This window comes from Melospiza melodia, chromosome 4 (assembly GCF_035770615.1).
Source record: "Melospiza melodia melodia isolate bMelMel2 chromosome 4, bMelMel2.pri, whole genome shotgun sequence".
NCBI classification, from domain to species: domain Eukaryota; kingdom Metazoa; phylum Chordata; class Aves; order Passeriformes; family Passerellidae; genus Melospiza; species Melospiza melodia.
The window spans coordinates 15,950,221-15,972,821 of NC_086197.1; the positions used below are offsets into that span (position 1 = coordinate 15,950,221).

General features: G+C 42.8%; 1 protein-coding gene across 5 annotated transcripts in view; it reads right to left on the reverse strand.

Moving 5' to 3' along the window:
- Window positions 1–3,063: 3,063 nt before the first annotated feature.
- The window catches only part of TBXAS1 (thromboxane A synthase 1), a 238,185-nt gene continuing 218,647 nt past the window's right edge, over window positions 3,064–22,601 (reverse strand). For all 5 annotated transcript variants that reach the window (XM_063154015.1, XM_063154016.1, XM_063154017.1 and 2 more), the window contains 4 exons: window positions 9,788–9,876; window positions 7,247–7,384; window positions 5,167–5,329; window positions 3,064–4,558 (listed from right to left, as the gene is read on the reverse strand). In XM_063154015.1, the coding sequence (XP_063010085.1) occupies window positions 4,484–4,558; window positions 5,167–5,329; window positions 7,247–7,384; window positions 9,788–9,876 (465 nt within the window). In that variant the 3' untranslated portion in view covers window positions 3,064–4,483. The remainder of the gene's footprint in view (window positions 4,559–5,166; window positions 5,330–7,246; window positions 7,385–9,787; window positions 9,877–22,601) is intronic.

The window sequence follows — 22,601 nt, forward strand, 5'->3', positions numbered from 1 at the left end:
TGCCACCCAACTCTGTTTTTCTAGGAATACTATTTTTAAAGTACAAAACTGTAAAGCTTTTTTCCTATCAGCATCTTCATTAAAAATACCATTTCATACTGACAGCTTTCTGTCATCATTACAAAGACCAGAAGACATATTTAATAGAAGCTTCCCTTTACCAAGCAGCCTTTGCTTTGTATCAGCTGTCAGAGAATGACTAAAACCCTTTTGTAACACAGACGTGCCCAATTTTAAACAAACTCACAGCTCAGCAATGCAAGACAACACACTTGCTGTTTCTGAGGAAAGGAATTTTAAACCAGCTTCCTTGTTCCTCCCTAGCCCCAACTGCTGCTGACTGAAGCACGTTGTACCAGAATGCTAAATAGTTACCATTACTTAAGGATATAAAGCTGTGTTTTGCTATTGCAATTATAAACATAGTGCTGGGGGTGGGGTTTTTGTTGATACTGTTTTGCTTTTGTTCTGGAGGGGGTTTTGGTAGACATCTTTTTGTGGTTTGTTTTTTTGAGGGTTTTTTTTAGTTAATTCTAAAACCAGCCCTGCTCAAGATCAGTTTGGGACCATGTTATATAGGAGCACAAACACACCTTGATTACAGTGATATTAGCAGTTTCTGTTTTGGACAGCTGCTGGCAATCTAGGGCCCTGTTTTCCTGGAAATGTGTGCTTGCAGAGGCTCACTGATCCCTGCCACAGCTCACTCTGGGTGTGCTGCTGAGCTCACACAGCCACTGAGTGTCCTGGTGCAATGTCTGCAGTGTCTGGTGACCGCATCACCAACCATTAATGAGAAGGAACAAATGGCCTGAGGCTCTTCCTGGATTCCTGGAAAGTTGGCAGGCTTTTTCCTGTCTTCTCTAGCTGTCTGTCTCAGCCTGCATGTAGAACAAGGGTTGATGCACTTCCAGAAAGCTGACTTCAAATGCAAAAATAATTTCTCTGTTCCACAGTGCTACAAACTGACAGGTGAAAACACATAGCACTTCTGAACCAGAATGGTTGAAAGCTGCTTAGCACAGACTCAAGTGAGTTTGCTTGAACACATACTGTCCATGTTCAATGTGGATGCAGCTGAGAAAGACTCTTGGTTCATTTTCCAAGCCTGTAAAATGTGATGCACACCAGCAGCCACTCCAGGACTGTTTTTTCTCTCTGTGGCATCAGTATTTGGAATTATGTTGGTGGAGAGGCACCTCAATGCATCCCAGTCATACCAGTTTGATGCCAGTGCCAGCAAGAGATGCACAGAGCCTGGAGAGGGTTCATAGTTCAGCAGGAGAGCACCTGAAGAGGAGCACAAAGGAATTCCAGCCCAACTTGAATGCCTCTTTGCAAGTATATGCAGCATGCAGAATAAAAAATGAGGCTAGAGATGTGCACTGCTGCACGTCTGTGATCTCACTGGCCTCACACGGACGTGGTGGGATGGCTCCTGTGACTGGAGTGCTGGAATGGAAATGTACAGGCTTTTGAGGAAGGACAGAGGACATGAGAAGGGGGTGTCACCCTCTGTCAATGACCAGGTGTAGTGCATGGAGCTCCACCTGGGGATGGAGGAGGAGCTGATTGAGACCTTACAGGTCAGGATTAAAGGGAAGGACAAGGCACCAAATAAAGCTTGTTAAAATTCAAATATCACGTCCTCCAAGATCAGGAGTCATGCATCCCAACAAAGAGGAAGTGAGGCAAAAATATCAGGATACCTTAATGGATGAGTAAGGAGCAAACAAAAAAAGAAGTCTACAGAAGGAGGAAGCAAGGCCTGGGAGGAGTACAGAGAAATTGTCTAAGCAGTCAGAGATCAGGTTAGGAAACTAAAGCAAGTCCTGCTAGAAATAAATCTGGTCAGGGATGTCAAGGGCAACAAAAAAAAAAGCTTCTACTGGTATGTGGGTGATAAAAGGAAGACTAGGGAAAATGTGGGTCCTCTCTAGAAAGAAACAGGAGCTCTGATTATCCCGAACATGAAGAAGGCTGAGGTACCCCATGCCTTCTGCCTCAGTGTTCACTGCTAAGTGCTCACCTACACCACCAAGCTGCAGAGGCAGAGAGCAGGAAGAAGAATTTATACAAAATCACGGGTAAGAAAGGGAAAAGATTGATTTAGGCTTGGCTTATTTTGTCGAAAATGAAGCACACAACAATCTTCTGATTCATGTAAGAAATACAAACAACCCTTTGACAGATGACTTCAGATGGAATAAATTTCCTGCTCATTCTGGTAGGTGGGAAGCTTTTAGGCAGGGCCCATCCAGCTTTTTGTCAACTGTGTACGTAAGCTATAGAGAAAATCAGCCTCCAGCTCACTGTTTCTAGGAGGGGAAAAATTATGCGTAATGTGTAGAAACTAAGGTAAATACAGCATGTTGCTTTTCAAATAAATAACAATCACTCTATCAGCAATTCATATAATCAGTGTGTCTGTAACAGGGCACTTCTGCTTAGCATGCCAGAAATGCTCCATGGAAAAAGGAACAATTCCAAGACTTCCCCAGTCAGTGCTTCACCACTGTTGCCTATACAGTTATGTTAAAAAAATATATATATGAAAGAGGAGAGACAGTCTTTGAGGAACAAGATCCAGTGATTTGATCAGTGTTCAGGCAGCAGGTGGGAAGAAGGCAGCAAAAGATGCTTGCTGGAGAGAAACTCAGGGACCTAGCCAGGCATCGGTGAGCAGATGGCTCCATCCTTGCAGTGAAGCTGAGCAGTCAGTCTCTTCCTCCTGCTGCTGCAACACTTCTCTGTGCACATCACCAAGAGATGCTGTACCTAAGGAACCCTCAAGCAGACTCTGTCAGGCATGCAGAACGTCAAGACTTGCAAAGAACCAAAGGTGCGTCCTTATTTTTATAGCGCTGCAAGAGTTTTTGTTATATACAAAAATTTTAAAGAAAAAAATAAGAATAAATGATTTTTTAAAAAGGGTCTTGGGTCTGCACCAATCTCTTTTCACAGTTCTGTTGTTGTGGTTTAACCCCAACCCCTCAGAGCTGCTCATTCACACCCCCACAGTGGGATGAGGGAGAGAATTTTAAGAATGAGAAAACTCATGGATTGAGATGAAGACAGTTTAATAGGTAAAGCAAAAGCCACACACCAAACAAGGAATTCATTCACCATTTCCTATGTGCAGGCAGGTGTTCCACCACCCCAGGAAGCAGAGCTCCAGCAGGCACAACAGTGACTTGGGAAGGCAAATGCCATCACTTGGAATGTCGTCCCCCTTCCTTCTTCTTCCCCTAGTTTTATGTGCTGAGCATGGTGCCATAAGGTGTGGAATGTCCCTGTGTTCAGTGGGGGTCAGCTGGCCCAGCTGTGTCTCCTTCCAGCTTCTTGTGCAACACCAGCTGTGTGGCAGGGGAGGCTTTGCAGAAGTGTGGGACAGAGGGAATGTCAGGAGTGGAAGCTACAATTGTTTTGGCTGGGAAGATGCATGTGCACAGACACACAGCTTGAAGGGATCCATGGGGCTGCTGCAGCTGGCAATCAGACAGGTTCCTTCCTGAGGGGGTGAGGCACTTGGGACATGACCTGCTCCAGTGTCACAGGGGTCAAGAGAGCTGCTGGATCTGATCATCCTGGATCCCACTCCTTTGCCACCAGCTCTGGTGCACACATGCTCTTAATTTCCTTGATTCAAGATAGACAAAGGTGGTGCCAACTGCAATGTTTGGAAAGGAAAGGCCTCCCCATGAAGCAGAGGTGGTACCAACAGCTTCTGATTGCCTTTAAATTTCCTCCAGTCCTCCTGCTTGCTTTAGATTTGTATCTTCTTTGTCTCCACCTTTCCAACAGCAGCTCAACAGACAGAAAAATGGCTGTCACCTCATTTCTTTGGTCTTAGCTGCTGGAATTTACTGGTTCATTCTTCTGTCATGTCGATGGAATGTGCCAAGTGCGAATCGTTAATCTAAGTGTATTTAAAATCATTTCAAATCATGGAGGAGGTGCAACTTCTCTGGCTTTACAGACAAGGTGGAGCTTAAGCATTGTACAGGGGCCTCAGCTTTGATTGTTAGTGGAGTTCACGAAAAAAACCAATGCACTGCATCCCAGGTCTTCTGCTGTAACTGTGGTGCCTTTGGAGTTTACTCTAGGGACTCACAAGTTCATGAGAAGGATGTGTCATATGATGAATTGAAATTAAAATCTACTCTAAATTGCAGAAACTGAGCATGAGGAAAGCATTCTCACAGATAAGTGAAAAGAAGTGTGATGAAGAAAAGCAAATGAAGGTGGAATGCTTCTTTGTAGATACTATTCACAGCAATTTGAAAACATCCTAAAAAGACTGTGGAGCCCATTTTAAAAAGTGACTGGAAGCTGTCCCACAGGAGTGCAGTGAGGAAGCACCTACTGACCATCAGTGGGACTTAGGCTCCTACCTGTCCTTGGAGTTCTGAAAAATAATCACACCCAGTGACTCACTAACAAAGGCTCTCATTCCAGGAAGCTCAAGGATGTACATTCCCTTTTAGCGAGATTCCAGCACAATGTAGACTCCATTTTTTGGTCCAAGTGTGGCTTTTGATTTGAGCTGCAAAGGAATCTGAAAGAGAAAAGAGCATCTTATGTGCAGTTGTGTTTGTTTATGTGTGTATGACACCCCCACATACAGACAGACATTTTTGCTGGAGGACCAATTCATACCAGGATCACTGTGGAAGCTGTAAAGTGCTTGTTTTACAGTCAGCTGTGGTGGTATAATATTAAATAGAATTTACAGCCAGAGGCTGAGGCAGTGGTTACCCAGGAATGCTGTAGATCTGAACAGAAAGAAATTAACTCTATAAACTCTAGAGCTGGGTGCAATGTCCATAGCAATAGGCACATACTAGAGTGCTGACATCCTGTGAAATATGGACACACATTCTCACTCTCTATGAATTGTGACATTTTGCCTGTGGCTTTGCCATACTGCTCTCCACTAAGGCAGGGCTGTGTAACAGTCCTTTTGTTGGAAAAATGATATATCTGAAATCACATTTTGCTTGAAACATGCAGTCCATGCCTTGTCTCTCCTTATTATGGAAGTGTCTCAGGCAGGTTTCTCAAATGAAGAGAAGTCACAAAGGCAAACCAGTTGTCCTGCCTAGGACACACTGTCAATTCCCTCAGGTTAACAAGTGTGATCTTTAAGCCTCTGCATGTACAAACCTCAGTCTCTGGGCAGGTCTTGAATTTAAACTTCTGCAAAATCCTCAGCAGAGTAATTTTTGTCTCCAACAAACCCATTTTCATGCCAAGGCAGCCACGGGGTCCTGCCCCAAAGGGCAGGTATGCAAAGGGATGTCGTTCCTTCTTGGCCTCCTCTGTAAACCTAGAAGGTGCAGAGATGGAAACCAGTTCAAGAAACACTTTTTGCTCAATTCCGTGTTTTAATTTAAATCTCAAAAGCTGGTTATTTCAATTGATCTTAATTGATAGGTCTTGGGGACTATTGATAGATTATGTCCTGACATCCTATGTAAAAAGATAATTGACTATGGCCATCAGCCTTTGTCAGCTGGTGACTTCAGGAGAGGACATGGAGACATGAGTTTTACTTCCAATCTATCTTTAATGAAAATCTCTCATCTCTTTGGATTCAGTTTCCAAGAACTTTGCACTGCTAAGGTCCAGAGAACTCATGCAGGGTAGAAAGAGATGAGAGGTAATACAGGCTAATTGGAGCTTTGGAAAAAAGAATATTGTGTGTTTCCACTAATTCCATCCCCATGCTTTGAAAACCTAAATAAGATTGAGCCACTACTCCAAAAGGTACTGTAGAGGCCCCTAATTGGAGATTGAAGGACCATTAATTCATGTACTAAACACTGTTGCATAATCAGATAATTCTTGCCTTGCTCACCTCCATATATCAGCCCGGTAAATTTAAAATCTCCCTTGTTTTATTCCTACCACCAATTTTAAAATGAAATATTGGGGAGGGGGAGAAAGGGGAAGGCTGCAGCTGAATTATTTTATTGCATTTTTTGTTATGCTCTTATTTTATAATTCTTGCTAACATTACCAGCTATACAATCTGAGCAGAGTGTTAGTACTTATGGATCATTCCTTGGGGAAGGTTCAAAAGGAAATTAATCTCAGATTCATACCAAACAGCACTGTGTGAATCAAGGGGACTGCAGCCCCTACTAACCATTTCACCCTTTCATACTACTGTTAAAAGTGGTGAACAAACAATTAAGAAAGCATTTTTAGATAAGCATTGCTAAAAATACCCACCCCAGACTTCCAGTTGCTGCTAAGATTCCTCTCCAACAAAATCTCTGGGCTTCTCTAACCCTGGCATTGCTCTTCATCCTTCTCTAACCCTGGCATTGTTTTTCTTTGTGGGCAAAAGATTCTAATGGAGCATATGCCTAGATTTGTTCCAGAATGAACATTAGAAAAATCCATCTACACCACACATGTGTTGTCCTACTGGCAAAGATGGTTCTGGGCTGCCAGCCTCACACCCAGTTGTTTATGGAGCAGGCACTTCTTTTCTAGGTAAACTTCTGAATGTAGTGGTAGCTTAAAATGCATCTGCCCACTAAATAGTTTAAAAATATAGCTGCCCACAAAACTAAATTGTGCTTCCCCACAGCTCCACATCAGCTGAAACTCTCCCTGTAAGCTCAGCCCAGCACCTGTAACCCAGGGCAGGTACAAAACCACAGCTTGAAAGGGCTCCCCCTGCCCACTGAAGACATAAATGCTCCATGTGACACTGTCCTGCCAAGCAAAAATCAAGGATCCTAACTTACAGACAGAGAGCAAATTCCCAGTGGGAGATGGGGTAGGTTCCCCACTCACAGAGTACCCACATGGTTATATTTCAAGTGAAAAGAGGGCTCTGAACCAGAGAGGAGCTGGATGAGTTTCCCAGATACAGCCAAGCCAGTGAATATACTGTCCCACTTCAGAATTTCAGCACCCAATAAACATTATTCACAGGATCTGATTTGGAAACAGGTCTGAAAACCTCTGTCCCAGTTCAACCTTGACCAGACCTTGCACCTTCTGTGGAATACACCACTATCATCACTTGTCTGATTTAGTGGAAATAACATGTTTTCATGGTCTAAATAAAACTGGGCTTCTCTTGGTGGAAAAGCTGCCTTGGATGAATAGTGGGTGACTGTGGCTGTGAGAGAGCAGCAGGATCTGGTGCCTGCAGATGCTGGAGTTCTGTGCCCACAGGCCCAAATAAGGACCTCAACCAAAGGGTGAAAAGCATTTCTCCACATACCTCTCAGGAATGAACTTCTCAGGTTCTGTCCAGAACTCAGGGTTGTGGTGAAGGTGTCCAACTGCAATTTCAATGACAGCTCCAGCTGGAATATGCTGCCCCAGCACCACACAGTCTTTAGCTGCTTCCCTAGTGAATCTGCAACAACATCATGCATCCCAGATGATTAATAAAGATTAAAAATACAGCAGGAGAGATCTGTAAAAGTATCTGTCTTCATCTGACCAAACAATTTCTGGGTAACACTTTCTCATAGATAAATACAACAAGTATTGCTGATACCAGTATCTTCTCGGGTTACAATCATCTCCACTTAGAAGTCCATAACTCCAGCCCAGGTGGTTGACTTTTGCCCTTTTCACAGGAAAGCATTTCTGGTTGTTTACTGTTTTCTAGAGCATTAACTGCTAAACTGCAATTTTATTGTTGATGTTTGGTTTAGACTCATTTTTTAAATGAAAATTGCTGATGAAATGTGTCAGTCATCTCTAATAACAGCTAGAAAGAGTGTGCTGGTTTGCCTCCAGGAAAAAAAGAACAGTAAATATAGCTTTGAGGTTTTTTTTATTTGAGAAGCTCCCTCCTGTTGGTGAAGCACCTGAAACTTAGCAAGGGATTATTAGTTATAATATTATATTAGTTGTAATATTAGGGCTGAGTGTTCTGCTGCTACTCTAAAAATACAACTAATGCACAAGCCTTAGAAAAGCACATTTCACATATATTCATCAAAGACAGGCATGATGTTAACAACAAAACTCTGCTGCTTTCTCCCACCCTGTGGTGATGGGTGACAGAGGTGTCCTTAGGAAACTCATCATGACAAGACTGAGAAAAGCCACCTGCCAAAGCCCAGCTTGTGTCTTACAAAAGATTGTGTGTGGGTGTGCATGTGTGGTTCTGACCCAGATCTTTTGGTGCTTGGGTGGTCACTACAGACCCCAAACCAGCCCAGACCCAGGTGGGTGCCCTGCTGTCTCAGTCTGGGAGCTATTCCCTCACCATCTGCAAGAACAGGGGAGAGGCAATGTGCAGGAGCTTCCTTTGCTGCTTCCCACACTCTGCTAAAAAGTTGAACAAAGATTTCAGCTTCAGGGCTGTCAGTCTGGTATCATCACAGAAACACATTCTTCCCTTGCTGTCACCCATCTCCCTTTCTCACAGACAAATAAATAACAGAGGCTCCATACCTGGAACAAAACACTGACATTAAAAAAACAAACAAACAAAAAAACCCCCAAAAAACTTAGACAAGCTATCCTTCTCATTCCTACATGAATTTGGTGATAATGGAAGCATGAGTTCTGGGGGAGAAAGTTCTCTGGATAGTAAGTTCATTTAAAAATATCAACTCATTTCATAACAAACTTGGCTGCTACTGATTTTTCACTGAACTCAGCAGAATCCTTGTCATAGGCAATTAACATCTTTCATCAGCCCTGGGCTGTCCTATCCATTCCACATCCATCAGAGTAAAAGCCAGATCAATAAACAGCCCTGACAACACCAAACAAAACTTCAGAAGAACTTGTTCTATTCTTGTTCTGTCTCCCATCTGACAAACATGGATTGTTTCCAGTGATAGAGCCCAAACTCAAAGACCCCTGTCACTTTAACTAGTTTCCACTGGTACCCCAAGTATAACACAGTAAAACCCCATAATCTCATCCAGGAGTAGATATCTCATATTAACTCTCTGAACAATCCTGCAGATGCCCATGAAAAAAATTTTGACTCTCAATCTTGGTGAACATATAGAAGAGAATATGATTTTAAGCTTTTTTCATTCTAAGGTGCTTGCAGTCACGGGTTAAATTTTTCAAAAGCTCTCACAGCAAGCTCAGCTTTGGCTTCTTTCCAGTCATCTGAATTTTTCCCTGAGCTTCATGAGAAGCATTGCAACTGGCTGATCTCTTTGAAAAAATTGTATTTCTTAATATTTTTATTTATACTTGTGATAAGTTGGAGCTTTGAGAATCAGTTTTCTAATTTCTTTTTTTGCTTGTTTTCATTCATCAATATAGAATAAGTCATGTGTGACTTGGGACAAAACTTTCAAAAGTTAATGGATGTTACCATTATTTAGCTCTATTAGTATAAAGCAGTGCTAAGTGTAAATGGGCCAAAGTTAAACAGAAATGTAAAATACAGCTTTCAGACTGTGCAACCCTTCCACAGACCAGGGCTCTATAACCAACAGGGCACTGATAGGGATGGGTTTTGGTGCATATCCGCAAAGCCTGAGGCACATGGAAGAGCAGCCTCTGGCTTTCTCTGGCCAGACCTGCTCCAAAATGGCTCCATCCTCCAACCTTGGGGGATGTAAGGAAGCAACCTTGGCCAATTCACTGTAAAAATGTGCTTTAGAAATACCAGAATTATCCAGCTTTCCTTCAACAGGCCGCATGATATCTTTCAAATGCACAAAGCAGTACTGATGTTGGCACAGAGACTGAGAGACCATTGGTCTTCCAAGAGCAGATTTCCATTTTCTAGAGCCAGGGAGCAGTCCTGTGTAATCAGAAGGGGAAAAAAAGATACCTGAATGCAGGTGGGTACAAGCGCAACGTCTCTGCAATCACCATGTCCAGATAAGGGAGTTCTTGTACATTTTGGCAATCAGGGACCATCTGAAAGGGCAGGACAAAAGGAACAATTATGTTTTCTCACATATAAGTGCCAAACTCATCCCAGATTAGCTTTTAAATCATCTATTTTTTCCTGGGCATCTTTCCTGTAGAAGAACTCGATGTCTCATCTAAAACAGTAAATGATAAAATTATACAAAAATGTGGGCAGTAATTAAATGTGTGTGTAACATTCCTTTCATCATCAAAACGCTTTGGTGCACAGCCCAGCTGAAGGTATAATAATAAATCAACTTGCTAGGAAGCATTAAAAGCAGGTCATCACAGAGAGCATCAATAGCTGAAACAGAGCTATTGTTTCACACATTTACCAAAATCTGCACAGGACCCTTGTTCCTTCCCAAGGACAGGAGGCTCACACTTTGTTCACAGAACAGCAAGTCCTCCAGTTACTCTTGTTAATGTTGGAACAACCCCTGTGCAGTTCCCAGCTATAGAAATGAAGCAGGGTGCTGGTGCTGTGATGCCTGTGCAGGGGTGGAGATGGCACTGGAAGAGGCTGGAACCCCTATGAGGAACAGTTCACAGTGGGAAATTGCCCTGCCAACAAGTGAGGTGCCAAGGTAGGGCTCAAATCCCACCTGGCAGCACTGCAGTAGTGCCTGAGCAGAGAAGCCTGATTCCTCCAGCCCCTGCTTAATGCTGCTTAATTTTTCACAATGGTCAATTCCTGAGCCCACGCCTTCACAATCCTACAAAGCCATTCAGCCCTTGACAAGGAGTGGTGGGCACTGAAACCCCAACAGGGCTGTTGCTCAGAAGGCTTTGCCCTCTGACTGGCAACAGACAGACAGTGAGAGACACCAAACAGCAACACTGACAGGAGTCAGCACACAGAAAAACAGGGAATTTCTCCCAGTTACCATCCTTGGAAAAAGGGCATCTTCCCTGTTTTATTCAGTGCTTTCAGCAGAGGGCAGCCAAAGTATATCGAATAACCTCATCAGGAAAGTAGAGTTTTGTTTTAAATTAGAGCATCTCCTAAGGACTGACACAGAGTAAATTGGAGAAAAGCACAGACGTCAGACTAGACTAAACCTTTTATGAAGATTTGGGGCCCCTGCCGTTCACAAAGGGGACTGGATTCCATCCTTCCTTTATTTACTACAGCACTTTTCATGTATAATGCATATTTTATTGAATTTTCATGCAAAAACATATGGTACATACTGAAAATACTAAGCAGAGAACAACTCCAGATGGTAGGCAGAAAAGGCATACAATAGAACAAGGATACCTTGCTGGATTAGGGTATCCCACTTATTCAGCACTAAGCCACCATGCACCATTTCACATTAACTGATCTTTTCTAGGAAGGAAATAGATACATTCTATTATCCCCATTTTCTGGCTCAGGAAAGAGAAGCAGAAGCAGAGAAAGTAATTTGCACAGGCTGAGGAGAACCAGTGTGTGTGCTTCTCTCCCAGGGGAAAAGATGCAACTCAGCTTGTCAACAGATGAAGTATTTTGTCAGTATATGACAAATATTATCAATACAGGAAATATGGACTGCACTGACAGCCTTTCAGTGGGGCTTTTATCTTGTGGTGGTGCCTGCTAACTCCAACCTTTGGCTTAGGTCAGTGGCTATCAGACAAAGGACTAGGAGCCCAAGAGCCACGTGAGAGCCATGGCTGACATCTGTGTGAGGAGCATTGCTCCAATAATTCCAGCAGCTAAAACCAAAGCTGGGAGAATGATTTTTATCACCCATGTTTTGCAGAAAGGGATCTGAGGGCTGCCTAATTTTGTGGGGGAAATCAGAAGCAGAGGCTGGAAATGCAGTCTCAAATTTCAGGTCTTCATGGCACAATTGCCTTTCTCCATGCACACAGAGGTGCTCCACTCTTCAATGCAAATGCATGCTGTGGTTTGCATTCTTTTATTTTTTCTGCCAGTTTTACAGTTATCATTGAGAACTTTCCCCTCACCTTTTTATACTGCTCTCCTGCATCTCTTTGAATCCTGAGTCAGCATCTGCGTCCTGTTCCTGCAATCCCTCCTGATTTCATGGACAGGCTGGCTGAGAGAAGAGTCCAGGCTCAGAGAAAATGAGTGGTGGAGCCAAGAGCACACTGAGATGTGTTTGATTCTCTGAACCATGCTCTTTCCACTGGGCCTTCCTGTCTCTCTCATAATCCCCCTACTTACTTCTGGAGTCAATAATTAAGATAATTATATGGTAACCTGATATAATAAGTAGCCATTAAATCAAACCATACATCAACGAATAATATAACACTAAATTATTGGAGCTTTGATTTGCTCTTTCAAATAGCTTCTATACCTTCAGGGGATTAGCAGTTCAGAAAACAAAACAAAAGGTGTAAAACCAGCTGATTTTCCTTAGAAGAAAATTCCTTTTGCTTACATAAAGAAGGAGGGGTCAGTCAAATGGCAGCAGAGTGAACTCTGCTATCATGAGAATGACAGACACATCAGTCATTTCCTACATCTGATGCAATTTAATTATTGGCACTTCCATGCTTTTAGCATCAAAGTAGCTGGACCTAATTTAGTGGTTGTTTGCAAGGTCTGACCTGCAGCTGCGTAAAGTACACACAAGCCAAGCATCTCTATTTAGGAAGGACAGTTTGTTGCTTTTTTTTCCCCTTTCAAAGAAAATATTTTCCATTTGTTTTTCCACTCCCTCTCTTAAAAATATGCCTTTAGCCAAGCACATTTCAAAGGAACATAAATATGCTTTTCTCCCTAAATGTCCCTATTTATATCTATCAACTGCTGGCAGGTTTTCTGGGGTGAAGGTGGTGTTGTGCAAACATGCCACTTTAACCCCCTGAAAAAAAAACTGTCTAAATTGCCTTGTACTCAAGATGAGGCAGCTTTTTTCACTAAGAAAGATTTCTCTCTTTAACAAGAAGAGATGGGGGGTGTGCGGGAGGATTGCATTTAATAAAACATCCTGTACTTTAATTTTGCAGCCACTGCTTTGCACAGCAGTTCTTCTTATGCTTTGCACAGCCTTGTAGTGTCTTAGTGTCTTTTCCTGTTGATGTGGAAGTGAAATGGCCATGTAACATCTTGTGGCATTTCTCTGCATGCATGTTTCCCCAGTTTGATTTCTGGAAGTGAGGCAGTACACCCTTACCAATCCCAGACTATTCAATCACTTCTGGCATCTAGTTTGGCCACAGACTCTCCTTTAAGATTGACAGAAAATCACAAGCCTCCATTACGTAGAAAAAGATGGGAAATTAATTCTTCCTCCCACAGAGTACCCTGAGGTGAAATACCAGCAGTGATTATAAAATTGCCTATGTGCTACAAGGATGACGCTTGTTTTAATCCCCATATAAACTCCAAGAGAGATAACTACCTTCAGATCCACCTCTGCTTTTCAGTATTGGCTTTAGCATTTTCTAGGCAGGCAAACCTATTTTTTACCACCGCCCTCAGTTAACTTTTAATTCCTCAATGAACAGCAAGGGAATCCAAGTGCTGACAGGAGCGGTCTGGCCAATCTCTGCTGCAGTTTGAGATGTTACTGCTCCCAGTTGCTGGCTCTTCTTTGCTGGCTGTGGTTGGTGTCACCACAGCCAAGTCAGCAGAAGGGAACATATGCCTGCACCTCAGTTGCTTCCATACAAGGTCCAGCATGAGCCCATCTTCAGTGACAGCTCAAGACGAGTCACTAACTTTTCCCCAAAGCAGCTGATGATCATCCTCCTCTACTGCCTCTGTTTTGGGAATGGTAATTCAAAGTACACATCAGTGGATAAGAGATTCCCACTTATCCTATTGGCCATGCTCTAGTGATGCTCAGCATCCAGAAATGAAAAAAAAAATCAGAGAAAATTTTGTGCAGCTGACAGTGTGATGTACACCTGAAATCAATTTAGAAGCAGAAAAGGCTGCCGAGACCACATTCCTCACAAGGAGCACTGCTGAGTCATGGCCTGATACTGAACCAGCTGAGGTTTCTGAGAAATTGCAATCCAAATCCAATGTCTCGTGGGCAGGTGTGGCTGTGACAAAGTCCAGGTCAGAGAGATGCCATGCAGATCTGCTTAAGCAGATCCATGAGTTACCTGTGTATGCATAGCTACACATGGGCTCTCCCCCAAAATGCAGCCTTTGGACAGCGATAGGATAGGAGTAAAGAAAAAAAAGCCAACATCACCCCCAGGTACTCTCACCCAACTCCCTTTCAAATTGCCAAAGGGCTACTCAGACCACGGACATTCACAAACAGCTCAATAATGTTTCTTGATCCAAGGCTTACAAAGCTGCTGATAGATTAAAGAATCTGCCTGTGGTTTTGACCTCTCTCTGGTCACCTCCAGGAGCTGCTCATACTCTAACAGAACCAGAGCCTGTGTGCCTCACTTGGCCTCAGAGAGGGGGAAGAAATGCAAGAATGTGAAGTACAAGAAAGTCAAATTAGGGTTGCCCCATGACACATTTAGCAACAACCCTGTCAGGAAAGGAAAGGTGAGAGACTGGACTGCACTCAAAATGCAGATCAATGATAGAAAGGGGTGGGATGGTTTAACAGATATCTGTCTTTAACTTGCTTAAAGAAAGCAAGTTTGACCACTGACCGTGTCTGACCACTTCCATGACAACATGCTGGAGCCCCTGTAAAGCACCAGCCTAAAGCCTTCCTACAATCTCCAGCAGCAGGACAGGGACAAAGTTGATGAAGTAAAATTTCTTAGCTTCATCCCCAGAACTTGGACCAAACACTTAAAAAATGCTTAAGGCATTTCTCATGCAATACTTACTGCAAATTCCCCTCCCTGTTGTCTGCACCTGCCAGGTGAGATGTGTCCCTGAGCCAAGGCACCAGGCAGAACCAGTCCATGCTGCTCAGGAAACAGGACCCTGAAGCTCCAGAGTCCCACTCACTCTGAGAGACAGATCATGGCCTTAAGATAGAGCAAAGCCTGCCTAAAATCACCAAGTGTTTGTTGGCCACTTCCAGTGACAGAGACCTACAGAACCTTCTAGCAAAATATTAAGTTCTTGACTACAGAATTGAGGACAAGGTTCAAGAATAAAAAATAGGACAATAAAACTTATTTCCAGACTTTCCAGACAAAGAGACTTTCTGAGCTTCCCAGCACCTCTCAAATCCTTAGAGCATACCTTGGTAGCACTAGAGCCTCTGCCATCAGCATTGTGCCTTCTCACATACTCTCAGAAATCAACATAAAAGTTCTCAGCTCCATCCCCTCTAGCATCTTTCCCCAGAAGCAAGAAAAAGCTATCCAAACCATGTAGTTCCAAGACTTCCATTTTTTCTTTGTTTCATGCAGATTACCTGCCACCTCTTTCATCTGCTTGGGTTGTTATTCAAATGGAATTTTGTCAGGCTCTGACCCCCACCCTTGGTGACTGCTCACTGGGTTTGACAAAGTTACTTTGCTCATTGAGGCACATCTCAAGATGTGTCAACATTCAGTGCTTCAGACACCTCAAAACAAATTCCTCCCAGCTCCTCCTAAAGACTGTGAGTGCCGGAAAAATTTAGTCTTACAGCTTTTTTGTTCAAACCACCTGCCAGTCACACTCACCTCTAAGACCACCTCTTTCTGGTTCACTGCCATGCAAGTCAACTGACCATTCACAGAGGAAGGTGCTGGTTTTCAGGCTGGGTTCAGAGCGGGTGGGAAAGGCTGGAACACCAGTTTTGCACTGATAACCACTTTACATGCAGACCTTGCAGCCAAATTCTCTCCATCACTTTGGTGCAAATCCCTGGGGCCGTATCAGCATAAGGGAGAGGAAAATGCAGTTCTAAGGATGCACCAGATAGTGCTGAGGAAAGAGCCATAAAGTATAAGGTTACCCCAATGACAATTCACTTTAATGTTACTTTGCTTTTTGAGTCAAAGAGTTCAGCTCCTGACAGAAGACAGACCTACACTACCTCCAGTAGCTTCCACGGTGCTAAAAGAAGGTCTTTGTAGCATCACTGCTCACAAGGAGACTTCTGTGAGATAAAAATACTTCCTGAAACTGAACAGTGTCCCAAAGCCAAACAGATAAACATAAAAGCTGAAACCAAAACAGTCAGAAATTCTCTTCCACCTACATTACTACTGACACATGGTGATCAGCAAGAACAGAACGCGTGCCATCAGGTAGAAGATCCAGAAAAAGGAAAGTCAGAAAAAAATAAAAAAATCCCTAAGGAAGTACTTTATGAGGCAAACTATGAATGAAAAGAAAAGCTAAAACAATCTGGTTCTATTTAGATTTTGTAAATTTGTTAACTTCATCTACTCCCAGCCTGCCAAGAAAAGTGTGTGCCCTCAAATGAAAATTGATTAAATAAGTGAGACTGGGTGCCTGGAGTGCTCTGCTGTCACAAAGAAAGGTGCAGCTCCCCAGTGTGATGATACTACCAGGCCAGGCAGTGTTTTGGACTCTCACTATGCTAATTTTAATTATTTTACTTAGGCTATGTGGGGAAGAGTACCACCCCTCTCGAAGTGCCTCCCTACCTGTATGCAATGTGTGCCTTGCTCCAGCTATTTGTAATGAGGTGTAATCCCTGCCCATGCATTGCAGCAGGCTAAGATCATCAGAGTCACACAGACTGCCTCTTTCTTGCCTCCTTAAAAAACACTCAGCCCCCAGGAAATCCGCCCCGGGTTCTCTCCACAGCCCACCAAGGCTCCAAAGTCTCTCTTTCTACACTTGTCTAACACAATCAAAATTTCTACTTGGGTGGCAGAAATGCTGAATGGTGAAGGATCCCGGTGGGAGGGAAGCAAGGAGGAAATTAAACAGGAGAAAGGACTGCCAGAGGCCCAAAAGGCTGAGGAAGAGAATTATAAAACTGGGGTAGGTCTGTCCGAAGGGCATGTCACCAGTCCAAAGCACATTAACCACTGAAGTTCGTGCAAGACTTAATCCTTCCTGCTACAGAAGTGTCCCTTGATGGTTGCTGCAGATCTACAGGAATAAAGAAGAGGGATTTTTTTTTTCCCCCTCTGAGTAGACATTCATGGTAACACATAAGAGCCAGATGATTTAATTTAATCATTCCTGCTCCAGCTGGTATTTTCTGTATGGAGATGACAGTGCTTTAAATTAGGGCCTTGCATATAAAAGGCCAGTGTGTTTAGTTTAATCAAATGTTTATTTCCTCATGTTATGTTTACATTAAAAGACATCAGCATGATTTTTCATGCTGCAAACAGAGTCTATCTTATGGTCTATGCACTAAGGTTGCCTTTGGTTGTTCTTCATCTCTATGGCAGCCTTATGGACTGAGAGGTGACGCAGCCCCGGGCACGCAGTTTGGGGAAATATGCTCTGGAGAGCACAGTCCAACCTATGAGAAGATCAGAGCTTTACACAAAATAAATTATTTCTGTAATTCACCCTTCTTGAGCCAGTGGCTGCTTAAGTCACTGGCTTCAGCAATTGCTGGACGAGACCTTCTCTGAATTAGTAAACAGGAAAACATTTGTAGCAGAGAAACAGCAAGATTCTCTCATCACTCAGCATAATTATCATTTGTCCCGACAAGGGCAGGTCAGTTTTAATACCATACAACATTTATGCAGTGCCTGATGCCTTGGAAACATCTAACCTACATTAGGTGCAGTAGGACAATAATAAGACTTTGCTTTTCCATAGTTGTTTTTTTCCCCTGAGGCTTGCAAAGCGTTTAGCAAGCATTAATTAGTTGGTCATCTTCCAAAACGTGTGTGTGAGGTGCTCCTGGTAAATAATCCCTCCCCTACACACAAGGGGCCAGCAGAGGTGCTGAAAAATGAGACCATCAATTTACAACCTTAAGAATTGAGCACCCACCAGCTCAAGTCTTCATAACTAGCCTGATTTTTATTTTTCAGCCACAGTGTGACTCCCGTTCATAAATTAGCAAATAGTGCTCTGAGTGCATAGACTTAAAGTGACCAAAAAAGAAAGAAATCCATTGCACAGCATTTAAATAGGACTTAAACAAAAAGGAGCCTTGTTTGCTTTCAGCTGCCAAAATCATAACTCAAGGTTCAGCCTGTCCTTGAGAAACTGATGGTACTAAAAGCACAGAATGTAAAGAAGTGCTCCTGGTGCCAAAGCTCCAATTCCTTGCCATAGACTTCTGCTACTCCTAATATCCTAATACAGGTAAAATTTACTGGTAAAAGTCATGTCCAGTCTTTGCACTCCAAATTTTGCCTTTCTACAAGGCACAAAGGCAAAGTTTGCTCCTGTTGAAACTTCTCACAGTTTAACTGAAAATATGAAAAATGCACAAAGAAAGTGGGAAAAAGTATTTTCTAACCAAAGCTATTCAGTGCCCTTTCCTCTTTTGCCCCCTCTGGAAACCTCTGACTGCCCTGGGTACAACAAAGCAATTTACAACTGGTATGTGAAAAAATTTGATAGCACTTGAAACAGTTTTCGTGTTTTCTTCCTCCAGTGTATGAAGAAGATCTCTGAAAAAAAAAACATGACTTGTCAGCCCAAAATGCACTACCCCAAGCTCAGTGGGGAGCTGGCTGTGAGCAGGGGGATCTGCTACCATGACACTAACATATGACAAACTTCTCTAGAAGTTCAGATAAAGCTGTCTGCAAAGAATCCTGGCAGATGCCCATTCAAGGATCTCTCTCCTTTTATTCCCTGACTGTCCGTCTGGGAACACAAAAATTTCCTTAAGCCTGTCCATGCTTAGATTTAGTGAAGCCATGGTGGTGTCATGTTCTGCTGCTGTTTTGTGTCTTTGCTCTCCTCTATCCTTTGTAGATCAGCATGGCATCTGTCCATCTGTTTATGATTTACTTCTTAGAATGACTTGGTCCTGATTACACTGATAAGCACAGTAGGTTATTTGAGGGCCAACTGGACCTCTGTAATGACACTCAAACTGTACACAAGTTGTGGGAATGTTTCCAATCAAAAAAAGGCCAGTGGAAAAACTCTACTGGATCCTCCCCAAGGACAGCCTTCCTGTCCCTAAGCCCAGGAAATAAAACACAAAAGTAATTTTTTTATCTGGAATTTTTCTGCAGTTATCAGTGTCCAAGTGATCCACTAAAACTGAAGAGAAGATAAGACAAAAAACTGAAGCCTGGGCCTTTCTGACATTTGAAGATGCATATTTGAGAAGAGATCATAAAGAACAGTATTCAGCTCAGGAGGCCACCTGTTCCATGGTCTCCTTTGGCAAATCCCTGAGTTAGGGGACCTGTCCCCACATACAGGAGCTGGGGACACAGCCTGGAAAGTGCAGCTGTTTTTGGGGGGCACCATGTGCTGCCAGGGGCAGTGCAGCCCTTCCTCGTGTGCTGACTCACTGGCCCTCGTGAGCTCATGGAAACGAGGGGGAACAAAAGCACAACTCAAAAAGCTGCAGGATGAAGTCACAGGGTCAGCAGTGAGAAAATACAGAATGCATTTGTAGTCTGAACAAGGTCATTTCCAGCATGTTTTAGGATGATATAAAGCTTTACAGGGAAGGCAAATGGAAAGTATTGCTCACAATTTCTTCTGCTTTATGAGTAAGCTGCTTTGGCCTTTATTTATTTATTACCTCACAGTTTCACAATGGTCCTGGTGTGAAGACCAATTTGCTGTTCTTTCTCTCTTGCTTCTCAAAGATATTTTTGCTTCTTAAACCTGACCTTGTCTCAGTGCCTGGCCACATCACTAATTTACCTCTGTATTTCCAAGAATACCCCTATTTTTAAAATTTGCAACACCTCACTTCTGTGCTGTCATTTCACTTACCATGGCCATGTTACCTTAATGCCCAGTATTTTATCCTTTATTCTTATTTTTCAAAGCTCAAAAGCATCAAGTCTCAAAAGTTCTGGGGTACAGGATAACCTGGCCAACACAGTGTCACCCAGCCCTGACAGGAAGGCCCCTTGGTCTGGACACCACTGAGCCACAAAGGTGGCATCCACACATTGACACATGTGATAGAAATACTCAACACAAAAGAGTGCTTTTAAGCCAGAAAAGTGCATAAAACTTATTGTTCTGCAGGGGGTTCACTAGCAATTTTACCCATACAAAATACCTCATAAAGGATGGTATACTCTGCCTTTTTATCATGAATTGAGGCACAAAGAACTGTAGGTATCCATAGATGAGCTAACTTGTGGGGAGGGATTTTCTGAGTTCCAAGACAAAACACAGCTGTAGGCTTTTTCTGTAAAGGGCCTGTCACACACACGAGAGCAGCTAGCATATTACCAATCCTGATTGCTCAAACATTATGAGAAAGGCCCCAACATACTTTGAAATTGGCTGTAAACCACAAGAGATTTATGACAAATAACAGTATTTTGAACTTCATATGCCTTCTGGCTTCTGAACCGGGATTCGTGTTTTCAGTCTTACCTCTTTAACTAGAAACCTTTTCTCCTTTTTTTTTTTTTTTCTACTGGTTGTCTCTTGTTTTAATAATGAAATATGAGATTCTGGTTATACACCTGACTTCAGTGTTGAGTGATTTGAGAGAATACAAAACAAATAACAGAGACTCACAGCCTGATGGCAGGATGCTGGTAATATTCCATTTACCAAGCACCATGAGCCATCCCTGCCTGCCCTTTGGCCATCTGCTGCTAGCACTCAGCTAGAATCATGCAGACTTTTTAAAAAGAAAGAAAAAAAATCTATAAGACCAGGAACTTCATGTGAATAAACATCAGACAAGCACGAGCTGCCCCTCAGAGTACCCACAGTACAGCAGCACACATTTTGGGGGTGTGTGAGGGGTGTTACTACAAGAGGGGCCTCAAGGATTAATCATCCAATTCCCTTTTGAAAATGCCAAACTTGGTACCTTGGCAAAGCTTGACACAGAATGAAATTGAAACATGCAGACAAAGTAATTGGGGGGGAAACTGTGCTGAGTTTATAAATAGCATTTTGTTTCTGCTGAGCACTGGGGAGGGAGGTGGGGAAGGGAGGAAGTGAGGGGGAGAGAGGGAAAAGAAAGATAAATTTTGGTTGTTGCTGTCAGATGAAGATCCACTTATCTATGGCAGAAGCCCAGACAGCTGCACAACTCTAAATGAAGAAATTTAATTAAACAGTAAAAAAAATTAAAATTAGTAGGAAAAAAAAAAAAAGAACTCAGGACTTCTTCCTTCTCACACCTACCCTGATGTATAAATAGAGACTATGTGACGGATGAAGGGTGCTTATTATTTCTTTGACTTCTATGAGTATAAAGAAATCTACAATACTCTCTAGTGAACCAGCAGGATGATCAAAAAGCCAATGACATGTTGCTGCTATTCCAAATTTGCTGCTCTGGTTTAAACCACACCATGCAACATTTTGGCAGCCCAAGTCATAGTCCCATACATATAATACTTATTTCACACAAAAACAAACAAACAAAAAAATCCCCACCAAAAAATCCTGGGGAAAAGTTGGCTCAATTATGAAAGGAACAATTTTGGAAAGCAGATTAGTTGGGATCATATTTTGCCAGAGCTACACCTCTCATAAGAAATGTGCTGATAAAAACTGAGTGGATGTGATCCCCTTTTGCATACTTTGACCTGCCTTCTGCCAGAACAACTCAGAGCAACCTCACAGCTTTTCCTGCCTCAGCTCCCAAGGTATTTGCAACACAGCTCAGAAGAGCGAGAGCATCTTGCACTTCTGTCCATATCCACTGCTTCTGCTCACACATTCATTTGCTACTTCACATTATGGCACAGTAAGAGAGATTTGTATTAGTACTTTTGGCCTTTCTTCATGTGCATGAAACACATGTGCATGTGTACTTTCTGTAACACATCCACCTATTTGAAGAAGCATAAAAATAACTAAAATATATATATATATTCTTCAAGTCTCAGAAGATTCAAAGTGTCACTGCTGTGAAGTCAGAAAATTCATTCCAAGTCCTATTTATCTAGGTCAGGATGTGGGAAGACTTTTTTTGTGCTCTGCATATGCACGTCACCGCTTTTGCTCCTTGGTACCGCACAGGCTGGGAGCTGCAGAGCCAGGGAAGATGACAGCTTGCTCCCTGCTTCCAGTGGACTTGATAGAAAATTCTTTTTTGTGTCCCTTATAATGGAGTCTTGTCTCATTTTTGCCACTAGAGATGCTTTGGTCAGTATATTACAAACACCATGCTGACAGTGCCTATGTGTAGTTCTGCCTCAGTGCCACATCACCACCGGCTCTTCTTTAAAGCAGAAGAGAAGAGCACCCTGCAAAGCAAGGAACAAGCGAACAAAAGGCTTCATTTATCTCCAGCTGATACCAACATGACAGTGGGAAATACGGGGTCAGATTCCAGGCACATTATTGCGACAGCAGGAGGAGTGTGGGGAGTAGCCCTTGTGTGGAAAACCACAGGGCCTGCTAGCAGAAGGTCAAGTCCTGACGCAGCTTTCCAAGCAGATTTGGGGAAGTCTTTTCCTCTCCTCCTTCACTCTTAATAAATAAGACAGATAAACTCTAATCATGTGGATACTGCTGGCATGCTCAGAGGAAAGCAGCATATGATGCTCGTGTTTAAAGCCTGATCATTACACGGTACTAACAACAAATCCCCTGCTCTTAAAAAAAATAAAAATGTCATGAGTGAGGTAAGCCCTGGAAGATAATACTGATATTATACAAAATAAAGGTAAATCCTGAATGGAAAACAAAATTGTGGACAGATTACTAGAACAGAAATTTTACACATTCTTTCTGTGTAAATAAAGAAGTGAACGTAACCTGCCATTAAAGTGTTGCTTTA